General features: G+C 37.6%; 1 protein-coding gene across 26 annotated transcripts in view; it reads right to left on the bottom strand.

The window, feature by feature from the left end:
• The window catches only part of LOC131473611 (regulating synaptic membrane exocytosis protein 1-like), an 80,025-nt gene that overhangs the window by 52,190 nt on the left and 14,227 nt on the right, over positions 1 to 13,608 (bottom strand). For 25 of the 26 annotated variants that reach the window (XM_058650913.1, XM_058650919.1, XM_058650923.1 and 22 more), the window contains 2 exons: positions 4,293 to 4,503; positions 2,094 to 2,105 (listed from right to left, as the gene is read on the bottom strand). In XM_058650913.1, coding sequence (XP_058506896.1) covers positions 2,094 to 2,105; positions 4,293 to 4,503 — 223 coding nt within the window. The remainder of the gene's footprint in view (positions 1 to 2,093; positions 2,106 to 4,292; positions 4,504 to 13,608) is intronic. The other variant, XM_058650916.1, reaches the window with a different exon arrangement.

The raw sequence follows: 13,608 nt of genomic DNA, 5'->3' as shown, positions 1-13,608 counted from the left end.
CAAAAAAAAGGATGTCGTCATTAAGTTGTTTAAGTTAAATGTGCACTTCATTTTGTTTAAAAATGTCTCTAAGTTTACAGTTGTTTTGGCATTTTACTAGGTCTGTTTTCATGTTCCGACACGTGCTTGCAATCGCCTCTGTTTTGAATTTCACACCTTTTAATTTTAGGCACTGATATATTCCCTTAAGATCACCATCTAAATTAAAATGGCAAAGAAATGTTAACCAGGCGCTCATAATCTGCTGTGTTCTGTACAGTTCCTTCCCCCATTCATTATCAGTGGGGTAAAAAGTTAAATATTTCCAAAATTATAAACAGAAGAAAAGGTTGAATGTAATGTATGAATTCTTTGGTGTTTTCTTGAATTTTGAAGATGATGTTCAGGGTTAAACTGATACGAGACTCGGTACGATACGATTCTTGACTGGTATTATTATACTGGTCAAAATCACTGGATCGGATATTGGCGATAGCATATGCACAGACTGAAACCATGTAAAAAAAAAAAAGCTGAGTCATGTTGTGGTCTTTTTTCTTCATCATGGGAGAACAACGTGTCTTTGAAATCGCTTGTAATGACTCAGCACAAATGTGTTTTCAAAAGCTTCATATTATAAAACGTCTGTATCACATGAAAAAGTGGTTTTGTGACATTTCTACTTTAGGTAATACCCGATAAACGGTAAGCCACATTTCACCAGGAAGTGACCTTTAAAGGGACAGGAAGTCCAGTTTAAAAAAAAAAAAAACTTTAATCAAAAGCAGGAAAAGTGATCCAGGAACATGGAGCACGATGAAATTTAAGTCCAGAAACAAACCACTGCCAATGCAAAACATTCACTTTAACTTTGGATGTTTATCTTAAGTGGAGTGGCAAAGGCAGGAAGAGTAACTTAGCACTTTTGCAGTGCCGTGCCAAGCGAGATTAATCAATCCCTGAGTAATTAAATGAATCCATGTCAAACAGTAATTCAAACCCAGTAAGCTGTCCAGCTTTACAGTCACCGGTACAGTACATAAGGCCCTTGTTCTGCCAAAAAACTTCCCTCTTCTTCTTCGGAGCCAGTGATTGTTGTAGCAGAAGCTTTAGCACGAGAGTGAGATGGACGGCTATGTAGAGCATACCAAAGCACTCTTGGACAGTCGCTGTGGTTCGCGTCCGGCCAAGTCTCATCAAAGTGCCAGTTTGGCAGCGGCACCGGGGGAAACGAAGCCAAGGCCGAGGAAGGTTCTAAACCTGACACAACTCCGCATGCAGAGGAAGGTGTTGCAGGCATGTGCTGCTCGGACGGTTCCTCCAGCAGTATCATGTTACAACTCATGTGTAAATCCTACTTAAAGGGATAGTATGAGTTTTTAAAGTGTGATTGTATGTCATATATTCCGCATTGACTGTGTTGTGCATGCCCTCAGTGCTTGGAACCAGTGGTAACATGAGGGCAAACAGATTTTTAGCTTGACCTAACCTAAAAAATTTACACCTAAATATCCATTTGACATATGTTCACCACTTTAACTCACCTTTAGATTTCATTATTAGCTGGAAAAACAAGGCTGTTCAATGCAAACTCTCCCAAACCAAACTCCATAGAGAAAACCAGTTATTTTACCAAAAAGGGAAACAGGGGGTTGTGGTTTACTGCTGACTCAATTTATCAAGTTTGTGTCACTGATGTAAATCCAAACAAAGGGTTTCAAACACCTGAATGTACCAAGAGAGTAAGCAGTGGATTGACAACTCCTGTGGCGCTAAAAGTCCACTCCATATGTATCAGAAACCTCAAAAAGACTGAACAGGTGCTTGAATTTTCCGAGTATGTTCTTAAACTGGTCAGTAAGCATGGACAAAAATGAATGAACATGTGGAGTTGTGAGATGGTGTTGTTATGTATGTCATACAATGATGTCATAAACATTTTCAACAGTTTTCATCAACCAGCACAGCTGCAACTTATGCCACATGACGACATGAAGACAGATGCATGCATGGTTCAGGTATGAGGTACTTCACACATACAGCACATACATACTGTATGTACAGTAGCTCTGGAAGGGAAAACTAAAACTAAAAAATTAAAGCACAGCACTCACCACTTTGTCCTGCTGCAGCCCAGTCAGCCATGAAAAATGAAAAGAAAGACAAAGACAGTTTGAGCAAAGATGAAATCTGAAAGCATGGCAATGACCCTACAGCCCTACAAACACTGTACGTACACATATCCACCGATGATCTAAATATTTGCACTAAAATATTACAGATGGCGAAGAAAAAGAGGAATTACAATTTTTTTTCACCTCAGCGTCGCAAACTAACTTTGTTAGCTAATGTTAGCTAATATTAGCAATACTAGTTGATGACAACACTATGCTGTATTTTGCTCACACTAACAGTGTAACAGCATGTCTACGGATTAAAGTTGAACAGTACTATGTGTACGACTGATTTAATGTGAAAACAATGAGACAGAAATTAAATTAATAGTATTAGTAGTAGTAGTAGCAGCTTGTTTTGTGGCAGCCATCTTGGAATTCTATGTTGACATTTATGAGGTTGATCCTACTTTTTTTACGATTTTGGAAATCTGACTTGGTCGTTCCAGTTAAAACTTCTGACTAGGACCTAAGAAATTCCGACTTCTGATTACAACTGGAACGTTGCATTATCACAATATTTAAAGGTGCAGTGTGTCAAGTTTAGGTGATGCTAGAAAGATAAACTTCAGCAGCTCTACAGAGGCTGTCATTTTTGGACAACCATGTTTTTACAGTAGCCTACAACAGACAAACTATATACTTTTGAGTTTTGATGCTAACTGAAGGCTACATAGGTTAAACAACTGAAAGTAAATTTATAAATAAAGTTTTTCCCGGTCACATCTGATGGTTGATTACTTAGAACAAATATGGAAGTGAATGCTTGACACTACAGTATGTCATAATTTCCCAAGCTCTCCAGACAAAATCAAATTTTTAGAGTTTTCAAATGAAAACAGAACTAGAACCAGCAGCATTTTCAAAATTCTACATATTTTTTGGGCTCAAAAACGCCGGGGGCGTGTGGACAGCAGGGAAATCGGGACTAATGGAGTAATATGAATGTAGCCACCACAGACTTCCACCTTTCAAAGACCTTCTCCTGCTGACAGCAGGTGCCTCCCACACTAACACACAGTAACACACACACAGGACCCCCCAGATGAACTCTCCCAGTGTCACCCAGTGACTAATTAGGGTGTGTGTGTGTGTGTGTGTGAGATGTAGGTGTTTGGGGAAGGGGTGGAAAAAAGGACGTCACCTATTTCAGTGGGAGACTTGTGTGCTGCCAACACACACACACACACACACACACACACACCCTGCTGTGTGTGTATAGGGCACCTCCGGACCCCTGGGAGACCCAGACAGAGTAGGAGACCACCCCCCTCTGTTGACAGCTCAGTCTAATGCCCAATTAACCTTTCCTAGCTCCTGCCTGGGTCTCACACACACTAACTCACACACACACTCACGGGTGGACATATGACCACATGACACACAGATCTAATATACTGTCCATATCGTAAATCCAGATATGGACAGTACTGTGGCTCGTCTCCTGCACCTGAATTCCAACACCTGAGCTCAGAGAAGTGAACAACTGCATGTGCAGTAGTAGTATTATAGCGTGTTATTGTGTATTTAATGCAGTATAACAAACAATAAAGTGTCTATCTATTGATCCATCTAGGAAGGGGCATGATTGTTTGATTTTTCAGCTATTCGCTTTATAATCAAGGGTTGATCTGTGACTATTTGTAACATACTAAAAACAATCTATTTACCTACTTACCAAACAACCAACTTATCTACCTACATAGCTACTTATCTAACTACCTACCAAACAACCAACTTATCTACCTACTTACCAAACTGCCTACCTACCGACCTAATTATCTACCTACCTACCAACTTACCTACTTATCTACCTAACTACCCACCTAGAAATCTACTTAACTACGTAACTACCAACCTACCTACCTACCTACCTACATACATACTTATCTACCTGCCTACCAATCAAACATGATTGTTCAGTGGTCCATTACTTTTGCCTGGACAGTGGGCTAAACCATTGACCCAGCTTCACAGGGAGGTCAGTAACCCAACAATAAACAAAACAAATCAATTCATCTTGCTTTAAATCCTCATTCTAAATAGTTTGCTTTCTTATTGTATTGTGACTTATTTGTGTTGTTATGATCATGGTTCACACAGTCAGAGGAAAAGCACTGTTAGAGAATGCGGTCCTACCGTGTTGGATCGCAGAGACACTCGTCCTCCACATCGGGCGCAGAACTTGGTCTGGCAGTACGAGCACAGGTTCCCGCAGCCGTCCGCAAACTTGGTCTTGCGGCAGATGCCACAGGTCGGGGCGTCGTCCCGGTGAACGGTCGAACCTGCCGCCACCGAGGCCTGTCGGATCACCGTCTCCCTGTAGCTGGACAACTGCTGCTGGATGCCTCTGGAAAACAAAACCCAACAGGACCATGTTAGACTCAATGTTGAGACAAATGTATGCAGCATGGACACAGACAAGTGGTCCAACTGAAATAAAAACAACTTTCAGACCTGAGCTGCGTCCACTGGTTTTTGGGATTATGCTGAAAACCAGCAAACCCATCAAGCACAGATCGAGAACTTTCCTCACCTTGTTCCACTTGAAGCACTAAGGGGTCGTACACACAAAAACAGGTTCAAGAGAATCCACTTACGTTTTGGGAGCACACAAATGCTATCTTTGGAAAACTGGTCCCAGAGGGGAACAATCTGGAAAAGCCACCCTTCTGTTTTTGTATACAACCTTTCAGCTTCTCCCTCTCTAGGGGTCGACACAGTGGATCAGTGATCCCAAACTTACACTGGATGCGGCCCCTGAAGGCTGCGGTTCATTTAGAGTGTCCAATTAACCCAATCACTGAGGAGTAAATGGGGATTGGGTAACTTTCTCAGAGGTACAGTACTCCATCCCTCGACCTGTTGGGAATCGAAATGTCAACCCACCAAGGGTTACAAGCCAAGTTTCCTTTCCACTGTGATGATGATCTTAATGTGGACTGCCCCCATACAATCAATACACTACTTTAGGAACCAGATTTAGATCTGATCTGATTTAAACCTAAATGTAAAATTTAATTTAAATTTAAAACACAATATAAAACCACAAATATAGAATGCTTGTAAGGGTTTGGTGTTTCATTAACATTGTGCTTCCTCAGGTTTATTGCACTTCCTTAAATTCTAAATAATTAAGTAAATCTAAATGTGAATTTAACTTTCTTTGCATTAATTTCTTCCCCAATCAAGACACACTGGTAGGAGTTGCTTTTACAACAGCAACTAATGATTATTATCGTAATAGATTAATGTGTTGATTATTTTCTTGTTTAATTGATTACTTATTTGGTCCAGAAAATGTTCAATTAATTTACTCATTGATTATGTCAAATATGGACAAAAAAAAATAGAATAGAATAGAATAAAGCCTTCATTGTCACTGCACATCAGTGCAGCAGTAAGTACAAAACCAGTAAAATAGAATAAATAAAACCAAAAAACTAATGTGAGTTATCACATTTTCAAACAAATGATAACAACGTGATTAATCGCAATATGAAAAAGGTGTTTGACAGCTTTAGTTTCCAAATGTAAAATACTTCATATTATTAATTAATTAATAAATTATTAGTATTTTCAAAACTCACAGTTATTGTTTTCACACTGTCAGAAAAATGATCAGCAATTAATATTCATGAAGTGTTGAACAGAACCAGAACTCTGTGGGACTACAAGTTCAAAATGTTCTCACATTCACTCTCTGCTCAAAACAGTGAAAACATTCACGACACTGAACGTCGTTTTTGTTGCCACGGCTGCAGAAAAGCTTCATACTCACAGTGATGAAGCCTCCTCCTCCCCCATCTGCTCAGCTCAGATATTAAAACTACAAATCCCAGCAGTGAAGGGGAAAAGACCAGAGAAAAAAAAAGAAAATCCCGGATCTGGTCATTTGATACGATCAATAATATAAACTCTTCCTCCTCCTCCTCCTCCTCCTCCTCCAGGAACAACGGGACAAACCGTTCTTCCAAAATACAAGAAAACTCCCAGGATCCAGAGGCTGAAACAAAACCCTGCCTCTGGAAATGTTCACACACACACACACACACACACACTTCCTCCGAGCAACAGCCAAAGGTCACAGAGAGGTCACCTGCTGCTGCAGCTCTGCAGGATTTACTTCCTGATCCTCGGCTCTCGCTGTGTGTTTGCCCTCACACTTGACTCTGTTTATGATGATCACCAACATACAGTACAGACTATATAACATTAACAATAACATTATTGCTGATGTTCGGTGGCTTTGATCCAAAATGGCTTCTCCGTGTATTAGATTTTATAAATAAATCCTAAATGTTGGCTTCATGTAAAAACCTCAGAGCAGCTCAGTGAATCCCCTTCATTCTTAGTGTCATTTTTCTTTGTGGGTTCACAAAGTTTGTTGATTATCACTAAAAACTTACACCTCTTCAATCTGACGTCCATAGTCTTAGTCTTATTTAAATATGTTTACATTTTTTTATAATTAACTGAGGATGGGATCAAATTGCAGCGGTAACTAACGATTATTTTCATAATCGAGTCATTGTTTGGTCTAGAAAATGTCAGGAAAATGTTAAAGAAAATTTATTTGTGTCAAATCTGGAAATGATGATGTTTTCAAACGCCTTGTTTTGTCCACACACCACAAGTGAATCAGTTCTAATGACTTCTTTGTTATATGGAGCAAAGAAACAAGAAAATATTCACATTTAAGAAGTCAAAAAATCAAAAATCTTGCACTTATCCCCTAGAAAACTTCCATTATTTCCATTACTGGGATCATTTTAAATGGGAAATCATCATTATTTTTAAATTAGTGACTTAAGTTAGTTGATTATTAGTCACATGTGTGAGTGTACGTCATGTAAGTTGATATTTTGTTCTCACATATGTGATAAGTGCTTCCATATGTACTCAAATGTGTTATTTCAAAGGTTTAGACACATGTTGTGATCCAAAAGTTGGAAATTTAAATAAAATTGAACATATTATTTTGAAAAAGCTTTGTTTTTTGATGACTTACATGATGTATCTGTTTAATGATATTTTGTTTATACATTATTTTATCCAAAATATATAAATCCACAGCAGTGTTAGAGAATAACTCTAATTAATTCAGCAATTTAGTAATGCCGTGTTTACACCAGGTGAATTTTTCGCGGGTTTATTTTATTTATTAATTTCTGTGTGTGGACTGTTGATCCGTGACGCGACAATTTGCATTTTGTGTGAACGCAGCATTAATCTTTTCAATTTTATTAGATGTTCTACTTTCAAAGATTGAACCCATATTGGTCGACCTGTAAAAGGTTTCAGATCACAAAGAATTTTAAATTTCTAATCTAAAAAGGTTGGATAACTTTCTAATTGAACCATTTTCAGTCAAATTATTCCGTGTTAAAGTCACACGAACCTCCTGGAATAATCTTCTATCTTCCTGCAAAACCTTGGCTGAGAAATAAAAGTGTGAAAATCACATTTAAAATATGCATAAATTCATCCACACACACAAATAAATGTTAACTCTTTCAAGAGTAAAGGTTCTGATGTGAACGTGGAGTTTTCTCTCACTTTGCTTTAAACTTGTGTCTCACTGCAGTTTGAATATGTATGTTTTTTCTGTCCAACGTTTTCTTAATGAGCTCATTCTCTGCGTCTCTGTGTTCACTGTGGATATTTTTCCTCTGTGATCAGTCTCACGCTCTGTCATCTCTCTGTCATTCTGTCATAATCATCTGCTCCTACTCTACACACTACCTACATTTACATCTTCCGTCTTTTTGAAGAATTTGACGGCTTGCAGTTGTTAACGGATTGACAGTGAGAATAATGTCATTGTCTTTTGCTTTTCCAGTGTTTTACATTTGCATTTTCACATGTAGCAGAAAAAAGGGGGTGACCAACTTTTATGTCACTTTTTGTCCCAGTAAAAACCTAATTGCAACAATATATACATATATATATATATATATGTATATATATATGTATCTTTTATTAAATGTGAATATTTTTCTCTGCTCCATATAACAAATATAAAACTACTACAACTCATCTATTATCAAACAAGTAAACAATTATCTAGTAATTGTTTGATTTTTTTTACAATTTTTTATTATCCATTTTATTCATTAATAATCAATAAAGTTTTTTGAATTGAATTGGATTATTAATCAGGAAAATACCTGACGGATAAAGAAAGCAGATAATTGCACTATATACTGTATATATATATATATATACATATATGTGTGTATTCAACAAATATGTAGGTATCATGAGTTGTGTGGTGTGTGTATATAATCAACTAATAAATTCATTCTTACTAGCAATTTGAAATATCAGTGTTATAGGAATATATATATATATATGTGTGTATATATATATATATATATATATATATATATATACATATCGGAATTCCCCTCAGGTCAGACAGACAGACAAGAGGAGAAGCTTCAGGACTGACTTATAGCTGTGTGACAGATGCTACAATGCAACCGTAACTGGACAGCACATGGAGGTTTACCTGGCAAGGACAAACCACGAGGACACACACACACACTCTTGCAGGGGTATCCCTGGTTATTCCTGAAGGTGTACACAAATTTTACCACACATTCAAATTCAGCCTACCTTTTTTAAGAAATATACTGTATTTGCAACCTGGCAGTTTCATGGCAAATATTGTAAAAAGGGGAATTGTCTTGTAACTTAAAGGGTTGCCGGTTCACATACAACCTTTACAGTATTATAGAGAGAAGAGAACCCCTTACACTTCACACAAAGAGATAGATCTTTTCTTTTTACGGGGAAGGATCTCTGAGAGAACCTGACTCAAAGATGTGCAGAATCTGCCTAGACAGGTTGTGGTGAAAGGAAAACTAGGTGACAGAAAGGGAAGCAAATATATAACAGTTTCATTAACAGTTCTGAGTCCTGACAGGTCAAGGGGATGGGGTATCTCTGAGCAAGGGACTGTTTCCGTCAGAATGGTTTTGGATAGAAACGGCACAGTAACACTTTTTCATGATACCAACATCACACACTTGAGAATCTACCGATAAAGCTGTTAACAACACATTTAAAACTATTTCAAAGACATGATTCTCCAACAAATATTTTAAGTATATTAAGTCACAAATATTCTTCCCTCATAAAAAAGAATATCTGATTTCTCGACCAGTATCATATTGGCTCATCCCTGGTTTCGGATCCTTGAAGTTTCAGGAAAACGACTCCAGAAAGTAAACTTTAAAGACCTCCTGCTTGACGTTACGGTAGATGTGTCTAAAAATAAGGTGGACGAAAAATCCGAGTCGTTCACTTCTCGAGCGCTGGCTGGCTGGCAGTGTTTCGTCCATGCTTTCACAAAGCAGAGGCAGCGGCCTCAGGGTTGGGCCAGTTGAGTTGGGGCGTCGGGAGCCAGATTCAGAAGAACTACTTCCTGTAGTGACTCAGGCTTCTACAGCCGAACATGAGTCACTCATCCAGTTCCTGGATCGATATTCAAAAAGCAGGCAGACATGAATCAAATAACAATGAGTCAGAGACGGAGGAAATCACCTCACAGCCATTTACAAATTAAGCACTCTCTCTCTCACACTGTCTCACATACTGTCTCTGCCTCAGTCTCATTTACTGTACTTTTTTCAAGTAACTTCCTGGTCCGGTTTCTCACTGCTGCTCTTCAAAGAGTCAAAGTTTCACTCTGACAGACTTAAACCCATCTTCCATGGGAATGTATGGGAATAAACTGGATATTCTCAAAGTTGAAGCTTGGGAACATAAAGATAGTTGGTAAAAAAAAAACAGACTGTAGTCTAATCCTGGCTAAAACGATCAGATTTGATGTGAATACAGTAGAGTATAATATGATACTCCTCAATCACAGTGACAATGATTTAGATTTAGAATTAGTCTAAACTATCTAAAGCTACTTTTCTGAGCCCACAACACAACACACACTACTGAAGCCGTAAAACTGTCTGCCCCCTGCCGGGGGGCTAACTAATCTACATATCTGCATTTTTTTTGCCGCGTACGCCATCCAGTATGTGGAGATATTTCACACCAGCTAAAGTTGATGGAAAGTCTTTGTTTATGTGTAAATATTGTGTGCCATTATGACATTATGTGAAGAATTCCACAATAATGCAGCAGACAAGCTTTCCACTCCAGGCAAATTATCCCAGCATTCCAGTTAATTCTCATTAATTTCCGTGGAAAGTTTCCAATTTGGAATATTTCCAAAATCTCCATTTAATTCTCATGAATTAATATAACTACCATAATTCATGTGGAAGGTTTCCAATTTGGAATATTTCCAACATTTTCTAGTTAATTTTTTATTAATTTCCCATGATTCCCATGGAAAGTTTCCAATTTGGAATATTTCCAAAATTTCTAGTTATTTCTCATAAAACCCCCTTAATTTCCAAAATTCCCATAATTGATGTGAAAAGTTTCCAATTTGGAATATTTCCCAAATTAAAGTTTCCATGGAAAGTTTCTGGAAATTTACCAGCAATCTTCCAGGAATTTTCCACCCCCTTTGTAACTATATATGACTCCCTCTCTCTCTCTGCTCTTTAATGTAGTGCCCACACACACACACACTCACTGTCAGAGAAGTCATCTACAAGACTGATTGGAACTCATTTGCTTTCCTATAATAGACGAGTATTAAAAAGTTTCCTCCTCCCCGTGCTATTTGTGAAATTGAATGGAAGGTAAAATGCATGCCAGAATTAGAAATGGGTTTCCGGTTTGCAGCAACTCTCTCTCTGCGTGTGTGTGTGTGTGTGTGTGTGTTGTTGTTGTTGCTCATGTTGCGGGCACCTTCTGTAAATCTGTCTGCGCAGTCACATTAGAGGCCGCAAAACAAGTCAGAACGTAAAATTTAAAGCTGCCGTCTGAGGGAAAATCTGTGTCAAATAGCTCCACACTCTGCCGTCCGCATTATTAGGTACACCTGTTCGTCTGCCTGTGAACACAAATAACTAATCTGTCAATGAAATGGCAGCGGAATGTTCAACAAACCCAGCATCAGAACGGGAAAGAAATGATCATTTAAACTGACTTTGATGACAGAAACTGCTGATATACCGGGATTTTCAAGCTTAATCATAGCAGAGAATGGTCTGAAAAAGAGAAAATAAAAGTGAACAGCCGTTTTCTATATATATATATATATACATATACATGTATGTATATATATATACATATATATATATGTATATATATATACATACATAAACTAATATCTGTTATATATAAAAAATGTATATTGTGAAGGATATCATAAAAATGCAATGTATGGTTTACAAAACTTGCAAAAAGGGTCAAATTAGACCAAAAACTGAAGGAAAGTTAAAAAATATAAACACAGATTAACAGGACTACAGTAAAAACTGAGTAATCCAGTCATTGACCCTCCCACTGTGCTTATATATCTGTACATTAATGTATATGCATGTGTGTGTTGTGATGCCTGGCTGCTCAGCATATGGCAGCACACACACACACACACACACACGATCTCTCACTCTCATTTTCCTTTCTCTTTGCCAAAATCTGTCGTTTCTCCTCCTCCTCTATCCTTCACTTCACTTCACATCCGTCAGAGGAGTTGTCACGCTGAGCTGCTCGGCTGTGTTCTCTCTCACTCACTCACTCACTCACTTACTCATTCACTCACTCAACAGAAATATGGTCTTTGTTTAATTAAAGACTAGTGAATGAAAAACCAACATTTACATGTATATAAAGACATGCTGGACTTGTAAACTGTATATTTTCCCCATAAATAGGTTTTTTTTCAGTGAAAAAGCAGGTGATCTGCTATGGCGCCCCCTAGAGAGGTAGCAGCCTATTTAGCTATTGTTGTAGTTTTGTGAGTGTGTGGTAATACATTTTAAAGACAATAATGTGCCAGATAATATCGTGATTTAAATTAATATCTAACTTAAATGACGACTCAACTAATCATTTTAATAATCAACGTCTTGTCATTTCTCTCTAAAACAGACTGAATTTTTTTAATTATAAAAATCATTTATTCAAATGGTAACAGTTCAAAGCATGATGTGTTTTTGAGTTTTCTCCACATGGTTTACTATGGAGGAGTATATTTGGGCCACAAAAAAGTTAATAGCATGAATTCTGAGATTAAAGAAAGAAAGTCTGAATTCTGAGATTAAAGTCAGAAAGTCAAATTCTGAGATTAAAGTCAGAAAATCTGAATTAAAGTCAGAATTCTGAGATTAAAGTCTTAATTCTGAGAAAAAAATCGTAATTCTGAGATTAAAGTCAGAAAGTCGTCATTCTGAGATTAATGTCAGAACGTCGTAATTCAGAATTAATGCTGTTTATTCTTTCTTTCAATTTTTTTTATATGTGGCCCTAAAACTCTTCCTTAGTTTACAAATAGTTTTTTCTTCCGTAACACCGTATGTGAAATTCCACCATATGTCGTCTCATCTCTTTCTTCCTAACCACGTCATTTCTACCACCTTACTCGTGTGTTTACGTCCAGGTGTAGATCAACCTAACCTCATTATGATTGGCTGCCCCGTCCTAATGTGATTCACCTGTGTCTTATTAGCTTCACCTGTGTTGGATTATCTCTGCCTCTTTAGTCTCTGTGTTCCTCAGTGTCTTTGAAGGATCATTTTCTTTCAGTTCACCCTGTTAAGTTCCTGGAGTTTCCATGTGTTCCTGCTCCTGTTCCCCATGTTTTTGCTCCAAATGTGAGGTATTTCTCTTCCTAATTTTTAGTTGTGACTCGTCTGTTACAATCGTGTCAACAAATCAATAATCCTGTTTATCAGCCTCATTCAGTCAAAGGGTAACTGAACCCACCCACCATGAGTTCACTCGCCCCCAAATCTGATTTACGGCCTAATCCCTGCTGATTTACACTGGACATGTTCATATTAGGTTTTCACAGTTTCATGGTTTATAATCCCATTTTGTTTTTTATCCACTAAATGCAACATTAGCCAGTTTTTTAGAGAGTCTGAGAAATTATAACTTAAATGTCATCAGTCTGAATTCATTCAGAATTAATCCACGTAGCTTTAAGTAGGTTAACAGAGAACGACAGCAGAGCTTTAGCTACAACTAAGTAGCTAAACAGAGCTGACAGCCATACCAGCTAGGCTAACAGCAGAGTCCATTATAACTTAAATGTAATCAGTCTGAATTTGTTTATAATTAATCCAAGTAGCTTTTAGTATGTTGTAGAACTGAGGCTGCTCTGTGCAGTGTCGCTAACATCACTTATTTATCAGAAATGATAAATAATATTCAATTCAATTAATGTTGGGAAAAAAATAATTAGGAACTAGCAATGATTAGCTGACGTTCTCGACGAAAATCCACTGCTAACAAATGTGTGATAACTGTCACGATAACAGTAGCTAAGCAGAGCTAACAGCTAAGTAGCTAAGCAGAGCTAACAGCTAAT

This window comes from Solea solea, chromosome 15, assembly GCF_958295425.1.
Source record: "Solea solea chromosome 15, fSolSol10.1, whole genome shotgun sequence".
Taxonomy (NCBI): Eukaryota; Metazoa; Chordata; class Actinopteri; order Pleuronectiformes; family Soleidae; genus Solea; species Solea solea.
Note: the sequence above shows the minus strand (reverse complement) of the source record. Positions and strands in the feature narration are given on the sequence as shown.